This window comes from Rhinolophus sinicus, linkage group LG02 (assembly GCF_036562045.2).
Source record: "Rhinolophus sinicus isolate RSC01 linkage group LG02, ASM3656204v1, whole genome shotgun sequence".
In the NCBI taxonomy this organism is placed as follows: domain Eukaryota; kingdom Metazoa; phylum Chordata; class Mammalia; order Chiroptera; family Rhinolophidae; genus Rhinolophus; species Rhinolophus sinicus.
In genome coordinates, this window is record NC_133752.1 from 119,494,748 (window position 1) to 119,516,011 (window position 21,264).

At 41.4% G+C, this 21,264-nt stretch overlaps 2 protein-coding genes across 12 annotated transcripts in view; both read left to right on the plus strand.

The window, feature by feature from the left end:
- The first annotated feature begins 4,807 nt into the window (after window positions 1-4,807).
- POC1B (POC1 centriolar protein B) overlaps window positions 4,808-21,264 on the plus strand; it is a 138,231-nt gene continuing 121,774 nt past the window's right edge. For 9 of the 11 annotated variants that reach the window (XR_012493899.1, XR_012493897.1, XR_012493898.1 and 6 more), the window contains exons 1-2: window positions 4,808-5,112; window positions 5,785-5,869. Coding sequence is in view for 6 of the 11 variants with exons in the window: in XM_019742145.2 (XP_019597704.1) it covers window positions 5,098-5,112; window positions 5,785-5,869 (100 nt within the window). In the remaining 5 variants the exon portion in view is untranslated. Of the gene's footprint in view, window positions 5,113-5,139; window positions 5,870-21,264 lie in introns of those variants that run through there. The other 2 variants (XM_019742148.2, XM_074325304.1) reach the window with 2 other exon arrangements.
- Window positions 6,195-11,164, plus strand: GALNT4 (polypeptide N-acetylgalactosaminyltransferase 4). Its single transcript, XM_019742142.2, has one exon. The coding sequence runs from the start codon at window positions 6,486-6,488 to the stop codon at window positions 8,220-8,222; it is 1,737 nt and encodes a 578-aa protein (XP_019597701.1). The 5' UTR covers window positions 6,195-6,485; the 3' UTR covers window positions 8,223-11,164.

Here is a 21,264-nt window from a genome sequence, read left to right on the forward strand (position 1 = left end):
CTCTCTCTGCTGTAGGGTAAGCTCTGCTTTGCTAGGGTGAAGGGCTGGAAGAGGGAAAAGGAGGGTGAGTTCAATTCAGGAGACGGCTAGCAAGCCTGTTTGGTTGTACCCTTGACCAAATCCTTAGTGTGATATCGTCAGCATCACAGCTGACATTTTGACCCCTGTCTCTCTGAAACCTGTAGAGCTCAACTGCTGCTTCATTTGGGTGGGAACCAGAGGCCTTATTTCAGGGCTTCCTTAAACACCATCAGAATCCACAGGCATAGTTTTTGGGTTTTGGCCTAGATAGTCTTTAAAATTTTCCAAATCAATTTACAATGTTTAAAATTAGGGAGATATTCACTAAAATTGTAGATTTCCAGTTTATCGTAATTTCAATGATTTGGTAACACCAAATCATTCCTCCTGGCAACAATTCCTGAGCCTGAGTAGCATCTCCATCTAATGGATAAAGCACAAGCTTTCCAGTTCTCCCCCATTTCCGTCTCCCTAGAGTTGATGGATTTAGCACGTAAGAACGCCAGACGTCTAGTTTAAAGTTGAAGTTCAGATTAACAGCAATTTTATTATATTTTATTGCTTTTAGTGTAAGTATGTCCCATGCAATTCAGTTAGAGCACCTTGTATTGCATCTGGCAACCTGACAATCCACCTGTCCCCCTCTTTTTTTATTATAGCTGACATACAATATTATATTAGTTTCAGGTGTACAACACAGTGATTTGACATTTATATACTTTACGATGTGATCACCACGTTAAGTCTAGTAACCATCTGTCACTGTACAAAGTTATTATGATATTGACTATATTCCTTGTACTGTATATGACATCCCCGTGGCTTACTTACTTTATAAGGAAGTTTGTACCTCTTATTCCCCTTCACATTTTTAGCCCATCACTGTAGCCCCTTCCCTCTGGCAACCATTAGTTTTTTCTCTGTATCTATGAGTCTATTTCCGTTTTGTTTGTTCATGTTGTTTTTCAGATTCCACATGTGACACATGGTATTTGTCTTTCTTTGTGACTTATTTCACTTAGTATAATACTCTCTAGGTCCGCTTATGTTGTCACAAATGGCAAGATTTCATTACTTTTTATTGCTGAGTAATATTTGTGTGTGTGTGTATGTGTGTGTGTATCACATCTTATTTATCCATTGACCTATCAATGGACACCTAGCTTGTTTCCATATCTTGCCTATTGTAAATAATGTTGCAATGGAAATGGGGGTGCATATATCCTTTCAAATTAGTGTTTTCATTGTCTTTGGACTGCCTCACTCATTTTTGTTATCTGCCAGGGCCTAAGATGAGTAAGTTTTCTACCCTTGTAACCATTTTTACTTATCTTTATACGTCTGATACCTAATATACTGCCTGCCTCCTAGTAGTGTGCGCAATAATGTTTGTGGAATAAATATATCAATATAGCCTAAGGACCAAACTTATGTTCCATAGAGAATGTCACTAAGTCACACAAGATCAATAAAAAGTAGTAACCTCTTGTTGAGTTCATCTTGAATAAAGATTACACATTTGCAGTTACTTGAGGGGCAGCCCTGAACTGGAATTCTGGGGCATCAACTTGCAGGCTTTGACAGTCTGCAAAAAAAAAAGAAAAAAGAAAAGGTAAATCTTTTAATGATTCAAGCAGATCTGGCCCTTTCCTGTCTGTGTACTCGCCTATACTTTGGAGCAAGTATATCCAAAAGCGAGTTACACTGCGTCGGAACAGGCTACAAAGTATTTTCACTCCAAGTGTGAATGTGGAATGTGTACAGTAGGTGGCACTTTTGTGCTCTGCCTGAATTTTCAACGTTTGAAGTGAATTAACCTGGGCATGATTGGAGCTGAAATAAAAACAAGCCTTTATAGAGCTCAAGTGGATAAGTTCCATTTCTGATTTGAGGAGGATCTGGAAAAGGATCAGCTTGTCCTACCTAGTACTTAGCCTTCAATGATATCTCGTAGATTTTCAAATATTGTGACTTCCATCCAAGTTATTAAGCTTGCAGTTTGGGGAGGTCCCAAATAATTATTGTCACAAGTAGAATTACATGAACTCAAGTAGACTTGAGGTTAGAAAAACTATTCCCACCTTTGACCACATTTCCAAATGTCCATCTGACCTTTTGCTGTTTGCAAAGGTGGGGAAAACAAAGAGATAATCAAATATGGAAAAGAACCCTGCGAGGGGCAGTTTGGAGTAATAGATGAGAACAGTGCAATGGAAACAAAGGAGACATTGCTTTTTTTTATTGTAAAACTTAGTGTTAGGCTAGGACACAGAATTGTACATTTTGACATATTTACAATATGGTTGCAACCCATGCAAAAGGCATCAAGAGAGGTGAGTCTAGAGGCACCCACTAAAATTTAAGCTCTGCTACTTTCTAGCTGTGTACCAAGGCAAGTAACTTCATATTTCTGCATGTCAATTTCCTCATCTGTAAAATGGAAATGGCAATAACAGCATCTCTCTAATAAGATTCTTGTGAGGATTAAATGTCAGAATTTGTAAGGTGCTTAGAAGAGTACCTGTAGTGAGAATACTATAGGTAGATGATAATTTTTTTTTTTTCAACTGTTAGGTGATGGGACAATAGGTGATTTGTTTCCCCCTTGTGTTCAATTAAAACCATGTATTTCTTTGATAATTAGAAAAAAATTTTACTGAAAGACTTAGAAAAAATCTGTACTTAAATATTTCTGTTTTCTTTTGAGCTAGTTTCTACGTCTCCAACTTTTTTTTTTTTTCTGTAATGTACTGTACCCAATATTAGACGTATCTGGGCTGTGAAAATTCTGAAGTCTTGGTTATTCCTCAGAATTTCCAGAATTATAACTTTTTCATTGTAGTCAACCACACATAACATAAATTTATCATTTTAACTATTCTTGTTTGTACAATTCACTGGCATTAAATACAGTCACAATGTTTTGCAATCATTACCATTATATATTTCCAGAACTTTGTCATCTCAAACAGAAACTCTGCACCCATTAAACAATAACTCTCTATTCTCCCTTATCCACAGCTCCTGGTAACTTCCATTCCACTTTCCATCTCTATGAATCCACCTATTCGAGGTACCTCACACTATAAGTGGAATCCTCTGTGTCCGGCTTATTCACTTAGCATAATGATTTCAAGGTTTATCCATGTTGTACCATGTATCAGAATTCCATTCCTTTTTATGACTAACAGTCCATTGTATGTAGGTATCACATTTATTTATCGATCCATCTGTTCAACATGTGAGTTGTTACTCTCTTTGGCTATTGTGAATCACACTGCTATGAGCATTGGTGTACAAGTATCTGTTCCAGACCCTGCTGTCAATATTTTGGGGTACATACCTATGAATTAACTATTTTAAGGAATTGCCAAATTGTTTTCCACAGTGCTATATCATTTTATATTCCCAGCAGAATCCATTATTTTAAAGTATGTCAGGTTTGTTGTGTTTTGTTTTGTTTTGTTTTGTTTTGTTTTTGCCACACCTAGACTGGAAGAAGCAAAGCTTAGAGTCCTCCCACAATTTGCTGACAAGTCGCTGGTATCAACATTCTTGATGCATCACCTCCTACACTAGAACAATGTTTTTTCATGTACACAGCTGAAATTCCCATAGCAATCACTTAAGGAGCTTATTACGTCTATAGGGCGCTGGATCCCACCTGACATGTTAAATCAGTATCTCTGGGAATGGGGTCCCTTAAGTCATCATTATGCGTGCTAAAATATGAGGCTCAGAAACTTAGATTGTTGTGTTCTTGAGGGCAGGGAAAATGTCTAAGTCACCTTTGTATCCCTCAAAACCAAACCTACAGCAGATATTCAATAAACATATACTTGAATTAAACTAATACTGTAATCTAAAGCTATTTCCTATCTGCCTAATTGCTATGTATAGTATTCATTAAAACTAAATTCTATCACTAGACAACAGTTCAAGAACCTGTAATTAAGGTGTGTAGTATACCTTTTATTTGCATAGAACATGTGTTTTACCAGCTGTATCTGTTATGCTACTTTATGCTGCCAAGAATTCTTAGTCTGTATGTAATTTTCAGCTGAGTCCTTTATGCTTTGAAGCAGAGTAAAAAAAGGATATGGTCTTGGAATTGGAAGAGCTGTCTGTGTGATCTTTGACAAATTACAAGTAAGATACCTAAGAATTAAGTTTATAATTTAGAAATGTTGGTAACATTTTGTAACTCTATCAGCTTCACAGTGTTGCTGAAGCGCAAATGATATTATGTGTAAGAAAGCCGTGCTGTAGAAATGGCTATAGTTACTATGTGGCCTAATTAATTTAAACAAAACAAAACAAAATATTTCTAAGTCTTCCTAAAGACTTTAAATATGCTGCCGTATAAGTTGGGTGCTCTAAAACATACACAAATGAGCAGAGTAGAATTAGAATAGAAACACATTAGCAGAAAAACATTAAGTGGATGCCCAATATTCATTCATTCATCACATTTATCCAGAATTTATATTTATACCACGCAGGGCATTGTGTGGGAAATAGTAATTAAATAAACTCAAACCTGTCCTCTAGAGGTTTAGTTCCTTTGCATATATTAATAACTAGCCAGCTGCCCCACTTCAGATCAAAGCTCCCGCCCCCGTCACAACAAGCTGTCAGGGACCCGCTTGAACCTCGCAGGCACTGTCTCTTTAACGTGTAATCGAACTCTGATTGCATCGATCATAGACTCAATCGCCTTTCCCTCCTATCGGTCTCATTCCTATCCCAGTTACCACCCTCTTTCTTGGTGTCAAGCCGGGGGTAGCAGGAGTGTTACTACACCTTGGCTTTGGTGTGTGGTCTCACCTGACCCTGAAGCGTCCCGCCCGCCAGCTGGCGGAGGCCGGGCTGTCTCGGCGCCGGCGAAGCCTCGGGGCTCGGCTGGCCACGCCTGGAGCGCGGGGGTTTGACTGGGCCGCCGTTGTTGTAGTGACCGGGAGGCGCCGCCGCTCTGGGCAGACGGTTCCGGGCACCGCACGGTCCCCCCTGCCACCCTGGCCCCTCCTTCCCCCGGTTTCCCCCACCCGCAGGAACCGGGTGCCCACCGCTCCCCCCATGGCCTCCGCCCCGGTAAGGACGGGATTGGGGGTCGCCTCCCCAGAGCTTATCCCGCGGGCTGTGGGGCCAGGTCGGGGCCGCGCCCGCACCTGGCGGGAGGTGGAGGCAGGTGTTCGCAGCCGGGTCCTGAACCGCGGGCTCTTAGCCTCTCGCCCCGGGTGCCCACGTCTCAACCTCTGCTGCTGGGGCGTCGGGAGCGCCCAGCCCTGGCCGGGCTCCCAGGCGCTCCTCCCGGCGTCTCGGAGCTCGGGACCGAGCCCCTGCAGTCGTCCCATGGCCCCCGGAATTCTCGGAGGGTTTCCATAGAGCGCCTGCGTCAGAATCACCTGGGAGGTTTTTAAACAGTCCCGAAGCGGGGCCCCCGCCTCGCACCCGTGCCTGCTGGCCAGCCGCGGGGCCTGGGAACCTGCATTTCCAACAAGCTCCGGGGGCTTTCTCAGGTGCGCCTGGTTCTGGGAAGCGCGGACCCAGGATTTCGGCGGCTCCGCGGGGAAAGCTGGCGGCCCGCGTCTCCCTGTAGGGCACCCCGCGTGTGCTGGTGGTGCGGGGCATCCTGCTCCGTAGACCCACCGTCTCCGTGGCCGTGCCCAGGCCGGACCCCGCGGGAGGGGACCGCGTTGATCCCCGACCCCCCCGATTCGAGCTCTGCACCTGCTTTCAAAACTTGACAACTTTCCTTCCCAGGAGGACCCCGTTCTGGAGCGTTATTTCAAGGGCCACAAAGCTGCGATTACCTCCGTGGACTTTAATCCCAACGGCAAACAACTTGGTAAGTTTTATTGTCTGTTTTCCTTTTGTGATGGGGCAAACGCGCAGCTGGTCGGAAACCTTGCTTCCTGTCCACGCTGGGTCCCGGGAGAGACACTGAGGACCTTCGTTGGGGCTGAAAGCGGCGGGAGACTCGGGTGCCCGGCGCGGGGCGTGCGGTCGGAGCCAGAGTGGGCCCGAGGGGGGCACCTTGGTCGTGCTGGTCCGGGGCCCCCATCCCAGACCCGCGCAGTCGTCTGGGTGGCGACTTTCGCGAATTAACCACTAGGAGGAGCGCGTGGGAAGGGGAGGGGTTTGTCCTCCAACCGGGGAGGGGTTTGTCCTCCTCCCCGGGAGGGTGGGGTGTTGGCTGGAGAGTTTGTGAAAAGTTGTGAGACTTGCTGGAGGAAGTGGGGAGAGAGGAGTTGGGGCTGTGCCGCAGGCCGAAGTCTGAGAGGTCTCAAGTGACCCCTGGAAGTCCCTGTGGCTGGAAAGGAGCCGAGCGCCTGCATGAAAGGAGGGACCTGCTCGGAAGTTCGCTCCTACCTGAGCCAGGAACTGAAGTTGCGGGTCCCGCAGCCCTTCCCCTGCCTGCTGACTCTGGTGGCCGCGTCTGCGCCCCAGCCCTGAGGATCCGGATGGCCGTGAGGTGGACTTGGGCAGGCAAAAGCTGCCTGCTGCTGGCGCTTTTAACTGTGGCCTATATCCTGGTGGAACTCTCCGTCTCCACTTTCCATGCCTCCTCAGGAGCTGGCCTTGCCTGGGAGCGGGGTCCTAGGCAGCTCTCAGACCCGGAGGGAATGGCAGGGGATTTGTCTCGACCGCTTTATGAGAAGCCCCCTGCGGACTCCCATGCACTTGGGGAGTGGGGCAGAGCCAGCAAACTCCAGCTCAGCGAGGCTGAAGTGAAGCAGCAAGAAGAACTCATTGAGAGATATGCCATTAATATTTACCTCAGTGACAGGATTTCCCTGCACCGCCACATAGAGGACAGAAGAATGTACGAATGTAAATCCAAGAGTTTTAACTATAGGAGACTTCCCACCACCTCTGTTATCATTGCTTTCTATAACGAAGCCTGGTCGACTTTGCTCCGCACGATCCACAGTGTTTTAGAAACTTCTCCTGCAGTTCTTTTGAAGGAGATCATCTTAGTCGATGACTTGAGTGACAGAGTTTATTTGAAGGCACAACTTGAAACGTATATCAGCAATCTCGATAGAGTCCGCTTGATTAGAACAAATAAGCGGGAGGGACTGGTTAGGGCCCGCCTGATTGGGGCCACTTTTGCCACTGGTGATGTTCTCACTTTCCTGGATTGTCACTGTGAGTGTAATTCTGGTTGGTTGGAACCACTGTTGGAAAGGATTGGTCAAGATGAAACAGCAGTTGTTTGTCCTGTTATAGACACCATTGATTGGAATACTTTTGAATTCTATATGCAGACTGGAGAACCCATGATTGGCGGGTTTGACTGGCGCTTAACGTTCCAGTGGCATTCGGTCCCCAAACATGAAAGGGACAGGCGGAAATCGAGAATTGACCCAATCAGATCACCCACCATGGCTGGAGGACTGTTTGCTGTCAGCAAGAAATATTTTGAGTACCTTGGAACATATGACACTGGAATGGAAGTGTGGGGAGGCGAAAACCTGGAGCTGTCTTTCCGGGTGTGGCAGTGTGGAGGTAAATTGGAGATCCACCCTTGTTCCCACGTGGGCCATGTATTCCCTAAGCGGGCACCATATGCTCGGCCCAATTTCCTGCAGAATACTGCTCGGGCAGCGGAAGTGTGGATGGATGAGTACAAAGAGCATTTCTACAATCGAAACCCTCCAGCAAGGAAAGAAGCCTATGGTGATATTTCTGAAAGAAAATTATTACGTGAACGGCTGAAGTGCAAGAGCTTTGACTGGTATTTGAAAAATGTGTTTTCAAATTTACATGTTCCAGAGGATAGGCCAGGCTGGCACGGAGCTATTCGCAGTATGGGGATCTCTTCTGAATGTTTAGACTACAATTCTCCTGACAACAACCCCACAGGTGCTAACCTTTCACTGTTTGGATGCCATGGTCAAGGAGGCAATCAATTCTTTGAATATACTTCAAACAAAGAAATAAGGTTTAATTCTGTGACAGAGTTATGTGCAGAGGTTCCTGAGCAAAAAAATCATGTCGGAATGCAAAATTGTCCAAAAGATGGGTCCCCTGTTCCAGCAAACATTATTTGGCATTTTAAAGAAGATGGAACCATTTTTCATCCACACTCAAGACTGTGTCTTAGTGCTTATCGGACACCAGAGGGCCAACCTAATGTTCAGATGAGAACTTGTGATACTCTAGATAAAAATCAAATCTGGAAGTTTGAGAACTAGCAGGGCACAATGGCACTTTGGTCCTGAGCTGAGGATATATTCAGGGGAGTCAGAGCCTCACTGAAGATTGTATTTTATCAACAATCACCCAATGGTCATCCGTGAGAGCTCTGTATAATCTGTGGTTCATTTTGGTGTAGAATACTGCAACTGAGTGTCCAGAGAGCTGTTGTTTAATATTTGAAAGTGCCTTATAGGTTTCTTTATTTCAGAGCTCTGTCAACACGGTTTTTTACTTCTCCATAAAGTGGACTGTGAATTGAGATACACAAAACATTTAAGTGCCAGATTTGATATTAAAGAATGTAAAAATCCAAGCAAAATGAGGGATGATTTATGTTGGATGATTCAGTTCTCTGCATGTCCCATTTTTTTAAGCAAAACTCATGAGTGTGCAGTTTGTGCTGTTGCTGTTTTGATTGTACGTTGAATTTAGCTGAGACATTAAATTTTAGGTTGTGTTTATTTTTTTATTCTAATTTTCCTTTAATCAAATGGAAATCAAAGAAAGATGATTTTTAAGGAGAAAGGTCTGGTTTAGATATACGTGTTATTAAAAGAGGCCATTAGTTTGAATGGGAGTTGGGAGGTCTTTCCAACACATAGGCATCTCGGAAAAATATACCAGTACCTGAATGAAATGGAGAGATCTCTACATTCCACACTTTGTAAACTTGAGCTACTGTACTTAACTAATCTATACTGATACCTCGAATCGCTCTGATTTTGTAAGCTGTCCTGTCTGTGAACTTGCTTATGTGTTAAGGCATTTTCTGATTGCACTCCCTTAAGTTGTGAATGTACTAGAGAGAGACTCATTCAGAATACTGTACTTCCTTCCTTTTGTTAATGCTTAATCACTTAAAGTAAATACAACTGAGGCCTCTCTGAAGTTTAACCCAGTTGTGTTTACTGAAATGTGTGAAACTGAAAGTGGGTCTGGTTTTTACCAAGGCTACAGAACTCTGCTACAGAGTTCTTGCTGATAAGGGCATTTAAGGATTTATCTTAAGAAAATAAGGGGAAAAAAAAGACTTCCACTATGGTGAAGGCTGCCTTCCAGCTTGTTTTCAGCACCTACCACCGAGCCTGCACTGGGGCAGCTTTCAGGAAGTAGGAGGATGAATAACTGAATCAATGAATAGCTCAGCCAAGGAATATATGTGACTTTGGTGGAGTCATTTGACCAAATGACTCTGTTTTGGACTCCGTTTCCTTATCTGCAAAATGTGGGTGCTGGATTAGATCTTGACAATCCCTTCCAGCTCTGAAATGTTACGATTATATGTTACTCCCTTCTTAGATTCAGTCATTGTGAAATCTTTACCACACTTTATCTCTTCACTTTTGACATAGGTAATGTTGTTGAACAACATTCAGTCCAGTTATGAAGCTGGAAAAGAGAAATGATTTTAAAACTCAAGTGAGCTGAGCTCACCTGAAGTGGTTTATTCTGAATTGAATGGAAAGTTGTCATGGTCAGTGTTTGTATTCATTTCATTTTGATAATTGTTGAACCAAGTTTTGTTTTTATCTTTAATCTTTCAAACTCTAAAAGTAGTCTTTTGGGCTAAGAATATAAATATTTCCCAAACTAAACTATTTGAGAAGTAAACACACTTAAGCAAGAGTAATTTTACTGGTTTTATTCCAGTGTTATTATCCAGAAATCACAGGGTAAATTTAGAATTAAATCTCAATTAGTTCACTTTGGCCTAGAGTTATGAAAAATGTGTGCTCCATAAAGAATTAGTTCATAATATTCATAAGTAGTTTTCAGTGTCTACTTAATGATTTAATGAGAGTAGGAACGTCACAAAATCTGAATTAAAGAAAAATTTTTAGGCTAGCCATTTCAAAAAGTAAAATTGCTATGTATCTTGAATGTTTTGTTTCTTTTTTACTTCTTGAAATGAAAATGTGTCAGTAACTTTCTGTCAGTTATCTTGCCACTGTAAAGTTTATCAAAGAATTGTCCAGATTTCATGTGCAATGTGCACGGCCCTGGGTGTAATTTAAGGAGGATTTATAATGCTCCTAATTTTACCAAGGGGTTGATTGACAACAGATATTCTCCGAAACCCACCCTTTCCCCTTGCTCAGTCTGCCCTTTTGTAAAATTAAATCTCCCTTTTAAAATTTATTTGTGTTGTTCTTCTTAGCCCCCTGTCAAATGGGAGAACTAAAATTGATATGTTCTGGAAGTACTTAATGAAATTATTTTTATTCTGGTATCTTGCTGCTCATGTCAAAAGGGAAAGAGAACATTCAAAAGTAAAGTAGTACATAATTCTTTACTTACTTTTTGTCTAAATTTCAGAGTGTAACCCGTTACTCTTTTTGGAAGAAATTTTAGGCTGGTGCTTTATAGCAATAATTCAGAACAGTGAGGCTATTCACTCCTCACAACCGTATAGGTAACAGAAGAATCAAATTTTCATGTGTTCACATACAGGCATTTCCTATTTAATTCCGAAAACATACTATAAAAACACAAACAAAATATATTTTGATGCCCTGCTTCTAATTTATTGGTACCAAAGTTTTCTTTTGCTGTAGGCAATTAAAAGTTGACCTTTCAAGTTTATGTACATGCTTAATAACAGTTTTAGTAAAATATTTGGTAGACAAGAAGTTTCAACTTTAAGTGGTTGCCACTATATCATTTAGTGTCTGATTCTATGAATAGTTTCACTATCTAAATAGTCATTTTTAGAAGTCATTAAAAAATAAGCTAGTTATCTGCGGGATCTCTGTAACTCAGAATTTTTAACCTTGTTTGTAAAAGAAAATGTGTCTACTTACCCAGTAGTAGGCTCTTGAGTGTTCGTTATATGTTGGCAAATCAAACTTTTCTAGATTGAAGACAAAAGATTGTTTTTAAGTTGGGTAGTCCTATTTGGTTTAGGGTCTCAGTTTTAATTAATAAAATACTTAGTTTTGACTTCTTTATCTTTTTGAATTACTGTTTTAATAATATTTTTAAATGAGCACAGAGAATGTTGAGGTTCAGATTAATCTCTTTTGAATGATGATTTTTTTTTCTGTATTATGAGCGGTTTCCATCCTTTTTCCCTTTTGTTGATGGTATTTGCAATATTGATTAAGGTATATAAAATAAAATGTGTGCCTAATTATTTTTGCAAATGGATTCTGATGATTTTAGTCTATGGGATCACTGTTTCTGTGTGCACATTTATTGATGGGGAACAGAAGTAAGTTAAGGTTGTAATTCTTTAACTTACTTGAAAATGCAGACAGTAGAATGTTAAAAAGTCAAGTTTTTTGTATTATTTTGCAAGGTGTCATTAACCAGCAAGTATTCTGAAGTGGTGTAAGCATTATTTATGCTAAACGAACTGGGAATGATGGGGGATCTCTGGGGCCCAATGGGGGCACTGTAAAAGGAAGCAAGTGGGCACCTGGGCACATTAACACTTATTTCACAACTCTGAGCCGAATAGAATCGTGTGTGTCCTGTAAGCCCTGTAGCCTCACACTTCCCTCCACCTCTCTGCCTCACCCTGTCCTAAGTGCAGTTTGTGCCCATCAGCAGCATCTCTCTCCCTGCTCCCTGAGTCCTACCCCACATCCTGCACTCCCCACCTGACACACTGGTAATTACTAGTGCAAGGCCTCGGCTTTATATATCAGAAGTCTTATAGCCACGTTTAAGATCTTTATAGTTAAGCTAAGCATATTTTCACTGATCTGTCTTTTCATACTGCTTAAAAAGTTACTATAAATACATGTGTTACAGTCCTGCTCTCTTACTGACTAACCCTGTGCAAACCATTTCATCTCTGTTTCAGTTTCATAAATGTGAAAAACAAACTGGAAAAACCATAGAGACGGTACATTAATGGTTGCTAGAGGCTGGGAGAGGGAGGAATAGAGAATGATTTCTAATGAGGATGTGTTTGGGTTTTTTTTGGGGGGGGTTGTGGTGGTGGTGAGAATGTTTTAGAATTAGATAGTGACAATGGTTCTATAACTTGGGGCAAAACACTGAATTGTACACTTTAAAAGGGGGAATTTATGGTATGTGAATTATATCTCAATTTTTTAAACTTCGGGGGCGGGGGGGACAAAAGGACCGGAGTATTTCATGTATCCTAGAAAAGATTCCTCTTTTCTATGTCCCTCTGTGCATATTACACTTTAAAACAGGACAGCAACATTTATTATTAATACTTGAGTATTTTGTAATTCAGTAAAGTTAAGAAAGTTAGGTATTATGTGAGTTTCCCAGCTTAGTATTAGGCTACAGGTGGAAATCAGTTTTGGAGTTTTTCCTAAAATTCAGATAAACCTCCATGATTCCTTTTGAACAGGAGGTAGAGATTGTTATAAAATGTGAATGAGTTCCTGAGGTGGATAGTAGTTTATGGCAGACGTGAGGAGCAGGGAAGTCCTTACAACCTGCTAATAATTGGGTACTGTTTTTCCTGTCATTCCCGCGTTGATCACTTTCTCAGGCTGGCCTGGGAGAGATGCTACTGCAGGCCAGCAGTGTCCTGAGATGCCTTGTCCCCATGCTAACCCACCGATGTGCACTTACCCAGTCAGTCCTCCTTTATTTAGTTAACGCTACTGTCTGCCAGGTGCTGGCCTATGCTTGGGTAGACAAATAGAATTTAACAAAATAGGTGTGCTGGAGATGGTTCTGAAGGATTCCCAGTCCAGCAAGAGAGACAAATAGTACCAAGTAGACACACAAATTATGCGCAGGCACAACTTGCAACAGGACAATAATTGAGTGCCGTGAAGAAAAAGAATGGGGTGCTTTGAGGGATGATAGCTTTGTCAACATACTTACGTTTGTGGGGTCAGAGAATGGAGAAGAAGATTGTCCTGAAGTAGGTGAAATATGAAAGAAAATGATTGTCATTTGAAAGGATTTCAGCAAACCTGGTGTCCCCAAGCAGGGTCAGAGTTTAAGTAGTTAAGGACAAGGAGGACCTTTCAAAGAGGAAGATGTAGATATACGAGTGATCATCTAATGCGTACTTCTGTGGCCTAGTGGTAACATTTGGGACGGAGAGAAGCCATGGGTGTCAGGTTCAGCTAAGGGGATGCCCAGAGCATTGTGGGAGTGAGCGTGTACGATGATTGATAACCAGAGGGGCTGAAGGCTCAACCTTCTGGTCATAACTAGAGAAAATGGAACATGAAGCATGATGGATTTATTCTTTTTTAATTTTTTTACTTTTTTTTTCGATTATAGTTGACATACAATATTAGTTTCAGGTGTTCAGGATAGTTTTAGACACATACATACCTTATGAATATATGTCAGAATTATCTGAGAAAGTCGTGAAAACTTCAGATTTCTGGGTCTCACCCCAAAGAATGTGACTTACTAGAAATATGCAGTTTAAGGTCCCCAATAATTCTACTGGAGATAATCCATACATCTCCAGTGTTTTGAGAAGCACTGGGTTATTGGTTAAATGCACAGGCTTTGGAGTGTGATAGAACTGCGTGTAAAAATGGAGCTCTGTTTCTTTGCGTCTGTGTGACCTTGGGCAAGTTTCTTAACCTCACTAAACCTCATTTCCTCATCTTTGAAAGCGGGATAGTATGCACCTGCACTGTTGTGAGGATTAAGTAAAAGAATGCTTACAGAGTCTGTAAAGATACTGGGCCCATAATAACAACTCAGCCAAGGTTCGTGCTGTTACTATTATCAGTCCTCATAGAGATGTGGAATTTGAAGAAGTTAAATTACATTTCTCCAGGTTGTCATTCCTAAAGATTTTTGTTTTTTAAAGATTTTATTGGGGAAGGGGTACAGGACTTTATTGGGGAACAGTGTGTACTTCCAAAACTTTTTTTCCAAGTCAAGTTGTTGTCCTTTCAGTCTTAGTTGTGGAGGGAGCAGCTCAGCTCCAGGTCCAGTTGCCGTTGCTAGTTGCAGGGGGCGCAGCCCACCATCCCTTGCGGGAGTCAAACCGGCAACCTTGTGGTTGAGAGGACGCGCTCCAACCAACTGAGCCATTTGGGAGGCAGCTCAGCTCAAGGTGCCATGTTCAATCTTAATTGCAGGGGACACTGCCCACCATCCCTTGCGGGACTCGAGGAATTGAACTGGCAACCTTGTGGTTGAGAGCCCACTGGTCCATGTGAGAATCGAACTGGCAGCCTTCGGAGTTAGGCGCATGGAGCTCGAACCGCCTGAGCCACCGTGGTGGCCCCCTAAAGATTTTTAAAGCACCCACAGCTTCTTTTAGACCATGCTTACACTAGCAAGCTTATTACTTAGTGTCAGCTAGTAGGAAAACATGCTTAATTATTCCCACATTCAGGGCAGAGAAATTTTAAGTTAGTGCCATCATTTAATTATGCTATTTATTATACAGCAGTAGGATATTATGCACTAATTCTGAAAGTATTAGACAGGGTATTAAGGTTTATCTAGTTAAGATTATAATATCTTTTTATTGTGCAACCCTCCTTACTTCTGTCTAGGTTTATAGATGTGTATGCCTGGGGATTGCATTTTATTTTTCTTTTCTTAAAAATATTTGTAGAGCTCTCCTTCTCATAGATTGCTGTAGAAGAGTTCCTTGTTTATTTTTCCCAGAAGAAGGCAGTGCAGTGTTTCTTTTATATCCCAAAGATCAGCATGAACCTGGAAATGCAATAAAAAGTGCGAAATCATGGTGCCCTCAAATTTGAAAGCTGAGTTTTTTTCTGTTAGGTAGATTTTAAAGTATAACATAATGAGGGTATAAAATATATAGCGGGACTTCTGAAATGATTGAAAAATTCAAGAATTTCTATATGAAGGTGATTGAATTATTAGGACTGTCTTGAATCTGGAATGAAAAGGCTTGAGAAGGATATAATCCAAATTTACAAAGTTATGAACGATACTGTATTGTGAACACAGGCCTTTTTAGTAAATTCTAACGTAGCTACTCTTTGCCTCATCAATAATTCTTTTGGGAACTTATCAGGATATATTTGCACATGTCAGAAATGACACATGGGTTGACAGCATTATTTGTAAAAGCACAGAACTGGAAACAACCTAAACAGGGTAGATTGGTTAGATAAATTAAGGTGTTAATAGCATACTATGCAGCTGTTAAAAAGAATAAGGCAGAACTGCCTCGAGTCATGAGACAGTAATTGATTACTAAAGTTGTCCTCCATCCCAAAGCAACTGTAAATCTAGACAAAATATGTGAGGCAACTGTTTGCATGCACTGAGCAACAGAGTGCAAAACTGTCATCATCTCAAGAAGGGGAATACAAGGCGAGCGCCCCCATGACCTTGGCTTTCTTCCTGTGGGCACTCCTCCTGCACAGCAGAGAGGGAGAGCCCAGCTGAAGTAGTGACAGCCTGGCTGCGATGAGGCAGCAGAGGTCATAGTCTGGCTGCGACGGGGCTGAAATTTATGCAGCAGGATTCCTGCACAGCCACAGAAGTGTGTGGGGGGTCGTTACAGTTTTGGCTAAGGGCCCAGCCACAGGTGCACAGGCGGAGAATGTGTGAGGTCTAGCCGCGATGGCTTCCTGCTGGCTGCAAGCCGAACGGTGATCCCAAGTGACCATGCAAGCCTGGGTGTCCCTACGTCTCTAGCTCGGACAAAGTGGGGAAGTCTTGTGAGCCCTTATTCATGTGGTTGAGATACCAGGGAGGTCGGGCCTTAGGAATCAGAACCACACCTGAAATAAAGGGCATGCCCTAAACCTAAGTTCAAAGCTGGAGTAGATCTACTCTAACAAAGAAGAAAACCAATTCTGACAAGACCAAAGAGGAGCCGAAATGACTCCTGAACTCTGGTTAGTAGGATTGCTTTTTTCAGAGGTGTGGGTTAGTGATTATCACCCTACTGTTTGTGTGTTCTAGGCTTGAACAAAAATATGTCAAGCCTAATGGGAGCCAGATTTTTTACTGTGGGGCAAGAGAGTTATAACTATGAAAAGAGGGGGCTAGGATGTATTCTGTGATATTAGACTGGAACTGGAGTTATCAGTATGAACTCATGATTTTTAATATCGTTATCTCTGTATCTGCATATAGCTAGATACAGTGTCCTATTTATATCTAATTTCTTAGTCCTGCCCACTGAAATTTCTACTTATATCTTATTTCTTAGCTCTGTTTGCTGACACACCAGTAGCAATGAGCAACTGCTTGATTTCTAAATGCCATTTTCCACTAATGGGAATCAGAGCTTCTTGGGGAAAAAGGCCAGTTCCAGGGTTGGGGCAGGGAAACTACATCTTGGGACATTTTCTAATTCTAGAAGTTTGGAAGTACTCAAAGAATGATGGACATATGTCAGAAGGTCACAGGGGCCAGCTTTAAGGGGCTCTTACTAGCCAAATATAAAAGTGGAAAAACATAAGTGTCAAAATAAATAATGATAGCAATGGATTATAACCCATTGAGTAAAGTAATCTTCAAGTCCACACTGGTATAAATAAGTAAATTAATAAATAGATAAATGGAGGAAAAGGGAAAGTTCTATCTTGCAATAATAAATTAACAAATATTCATTAAATAAATTAATATAATTGCTAATTAATTAGTAAATTATGGAGTGAATGATGGGTTGGAAAATCATTAAAGGATGCTAAAATGAGTGTGTGATAGTTAAGGAAAAGGATAGTTACCATATTTCGCCGTGTATAATGTGCTCCCACATATAATGCGCACCCACATTTTTGGCCCAAACGTTCAGGGAAACAGTACTACTCGTGTATAATGCATATCCCTATTTTTCCCTCACAAATGTGGGCCAAGAAGTGCACTTATTATACACAGCAAAATACGGTATATAGTCTTAATGTATCTCCCTATAAACTATGCTGACTGGCCAAATAATTCTCCAGGTAACCCACCAAAAGAACAGTTTATTTGGGAAAAGAAAAGGAAACAAAGCCACCAAGGAGTGTGTCTGCGCACACTGCCAGCTGGCATCCCCACTGGCCATCCACGTGGAAAAAAGAAAAAAAAGGTGGCCTGAGACCGAAATGGCATCCCCCTTTATTTGCATCCCTCCCCCAGAAGTTACCACAAAGTTTAACAGGAAGTCAGGACTAAAGGGTTAACAAGGGGCCCAGCTCCACCCATAGTCCTCCTAGCTCAATGGTTAAGCATCTTAAGATGCCAGTTCACTTTTGTCAGCTACTTATTAATTACAAAGATGAAAGATACAAACTTTACGAGGCAAAACCCACCTAAACCAAGTGACCAAAGTGAATCTCACCAATATTGGGGCAGACAGCGTGTACATCCTAGCATGATGCACTGATAAGAGCACAACATAACTTTTGTGGATTTCTCATCAAAACAATATATCATGAATCTTACAAGGGAACATCAGGGAAAGAAATTATTCAGCACACTACAAAAATGACAGGTCTGCAATCTTCAAGAATATCAAGGCCAGTAAGGACAAAGAATGACCTCGGTAATCTTCCAAGTTCACAGGAGACTATATATGGTAATTACTGCAGTACATACCCTGGGTTACATCATGGACTGGGGAAAGCAGCTCTAATTGGCAAAATCCATATATGGACTGCGGATGCAATAATAAGGGTATATTAAATAGTATTTAATTTCCTGACTTTGTTCATTGTACTGTGGTTTTTGTCAGTGAGCGTCCTTGTTCTTAGGAAATACATACTGAAGCATTTTGGGAGAAGAGACATTATGTTTCTAACTTTGTTTCAAATGGTTAAGAAAAAAATGCGTATCTAAGAGTACTTATGGGCTGGCCCGGTGGCTCAGGCGGTTAGAGCTCCGTGCACCTAACTCCGAAGGCTGCCAGTTCGATTCCCACATGGACCAGTGGGCTCTCAACCACAAGGTTGTCGGTTCATCTCCCACAAGGGATGGTGGGCTGCGCCCCCTGCAATTAACAAGGGCAACTGGACCTGGAGCTGAGCTGCACCCTCCACAACTAAGACTGGAAGGACAACAACTTGAAGCTGAACAGAATCCTCCACAACTAAGATTGAAAGGACAACAACTTGACTTGGAAAAAAGTCCTGGAAGCACACACTGTTCCCCAATAAAGTCCTGTTCCCCTTCCCCAATAAAATCTTTAAAAAAAAAAAAAGTATTTATGTAGAGAGAGAATGATAAAACAAATTGGCAAAATGTCAACAAGAGCAAAATCTAAAGTGGAGACTATAAGGACATTTCTTTCTTTATTATTGAATTTATTGGGGTTAACATTGGTTAATAGCATGTAAATTTATTTTACTTCATTGTAATTGTACTGTAAGCTTGAAATTATCAAAATGAGAATTTATGTAAAGTGTGCAGGGGAAAATAAGACAGCTCTCTGTACTGATAAAGCATGAGCTCCAATATATTGCACTAAGTGGGCTGGGGGAGAGGAAACATGGAGAAGGGTGGATGTAGCATGCTCCCGTTTGTATAACAAATACATATGAAAAGACACACCTATTTGTTTAAGCACATTGGAAGATACTCAAGAAAATGGTTAACACTGCTTACCTCTATGAAAGCGATGAGGTGGCCGACGACTGGAAGGAAATTTTGGAAAATACTCTGTGTTAGTAATAGTGGAATTCTGTGTCATGTACATGTATTACCAATTGAGAAAGATAATTTAACAACAAATGCAAAAACTGGAGGTGTTACCATTTCTTTCCAGAAAGTAGTGTTCCCCTACAAAGGAGACCTCTAACTAAGTGTAGTTGATTTTGGTTAAGTTAACAAATGAGAGCGCTTGGGTTAACTAAAGTTATTGCTGCTTAAGGTGACACAATAACTGTTGGCCGTTTGGGCATTGTGGAGAGCAAACATGTTCTCCATTGTGATGCTGTTTGAGTTCCTTACCTCCACAAACAAAGCAGTGGCCTGCGTGAGCAGGGACTTTGTTCTTTCTTTTGTCCTAATGAGGATTTCTTGAAACAATGAATTATTGTTATAAAATATAATTTTTTTTTAAATTGGGTAGTTTTACCAGTTAACCTTTTCTCTTAACTTCCTCCCTTTGACATTTTATCTCAAAATAGACCACTCAGATGATGAATGATATGGCTTTGACATTTTAAATGATGTGGTAATGTTTATATAGGGTGTGGTTGAGGGGAAATATATGAAAGCAAATGCCAAGTTGATACAGTGCAGCACTGACAGCAGTGATCAAATACCTTTGATTAAGAAAGTGAGGAAAGATCAGTACTGGTTTTCATAGGTTTTAGTACGAATGCCTTCGTAGGGTTTTTATCTATTGGTGGTCTTTTTTTCTGTTTGCCTGAAATTTGCAAGAGAATACAGAGTGTAATTGGGACATCTCTGCCTCTGGTGTTTTATAATTAGTAGGCCTCTGAAATGCCACCATAACCTAAGGTTAGGCTGTCCACGTTTTTCAAACATTTGTTCATCCTGCTCTCTTAGTCATTTCTCTTTTGCAGGCCTCCTGCTGATATCAAGTGTTGCTTAACATGGATGTGTAGCTATCAATTCTCAAGTTATAAGTTTTGAGTGTCTGCTCTGGTTCAGGTACCCTTTTCCACTTTTCCTGACAAAGTGTGTCAGATGACAAAGTCAAGCCTGTGTCACTTTCTTGGTTAAGCTTCATATTCTCATCTCTCCAACCCCTCTCCCTCCAATTATTTGTTGTTTCACCAGATCCTATAATAATATTTTTTCTACTCCTTATTATACTGAGAATTAGGGACGCTGTAAACTTTCAATGAATTAATGAATCAGTTGTGTTTACTAACACTATGTAGTCGCACCGGTCCCTGCGATCACTGAAATTCTTAAGTTTTCTACAACAGCCCCACATTTACATTTTACACGGGGCCCCACAGATTGTGGTCCTGTTCAGGCCTGATCTTAACTAAATCTCTTTGAAGCATTTGACACAGCTTGTCATCCTCTCATAGTATTTCCTGAAGTCCTGGACACCACAGTCTCCTCACTCCCCTCCCACTTCATTTATGGCTTCTTCCTTTCCTCTTCATTCTCTCAAAAGTAAGTAATTTTAGCCTCTTCTTTATCTGTACTCACTTCCTGAATGATCAAATCCAGTTCCCAGTCTTTATTATCTAGACTGCTGCTGCTGCTAACAGTAACAAAAACAAAAACTCTAGTAATAATAGCTACACTTGAGTGTTTTCTGTGTGCCAGGCATGAATTGCCAGGCATGAATTACAAGTATTATTTCACATAATACTTTAAATACCTCCTTTTGCAGATAAAATGTCCCAGGCATAGAAACATTGAGTAACTTGCCCAAGGACACATAGCTGGTAGGCGTGGATTTCAGTCGGGAAGCCTAATTGTATACGTACTTTGCTTTTTTAACCACCACATGTACAGTCAAAAGCTGTTCCTGAGCTCCATCTCTCTATTTGGCATTTCAACTTGCATGTCAAATGGGCATCTCAAACTTACATCTTAAAAAGAACTGTTGATTTCCACCCCATCCTGCCTCACTTTCAACCTCCTTCTCTTCTGGTCTTTCCAGTCTCATTAAATGGCTCTGAAATTCACCTGGGAGTCCAGGGCAACAGCCTGGTACCTTTGCTTCTTCTCTTTGTCTCTCCCTCACATTTAATCCATTAGCAAGCCTTGTGCACTCAACCTTTACCATGTGTCTTGATTTTGACCCCTTTCCCCCTTCCACAGCTTCCAGCCTAGTCCAAACCACCACCCTCCTGTCTAGATTATTGCAATAGCCTCCTAATTGATTTCCTTCTTCAACTCTGTCCCCCTGTATATTTGACACACGATAGCCAGAGATATTTTTTTTTTGTAAAAGTGTTATTGAAGTACAAGATGTGTACCCAAATTGGACAACTTGATGAGTCTTCACAATGTGACGTGCCCACTTAACCAACACCCAGAGCAAGAAACATAAGATTTCCAGTACGCCCAGAAGCCTCGTGGGCTCCCTTCGAGCTGCTCTCCTCCCTCCCTGCCACTGACTTCTGACTCCATAGACTAATTTTTCTACTTTTTGAACTTTATATAAATGAACTTTAATTACACAGTAGGTACACAGTATGAATATATCACAATTTATGTATCCAT

Bases quoted from the DNA above. Each gene is read 5' to 3' on its own strand.
- GALNT4 (XM_019742142.2), top strand. From the start codon at position 6,486: ATGGCCGTGAGGTGGACTTGGGCAGGCAAAAGCTGCCTGCTGCTGGCG.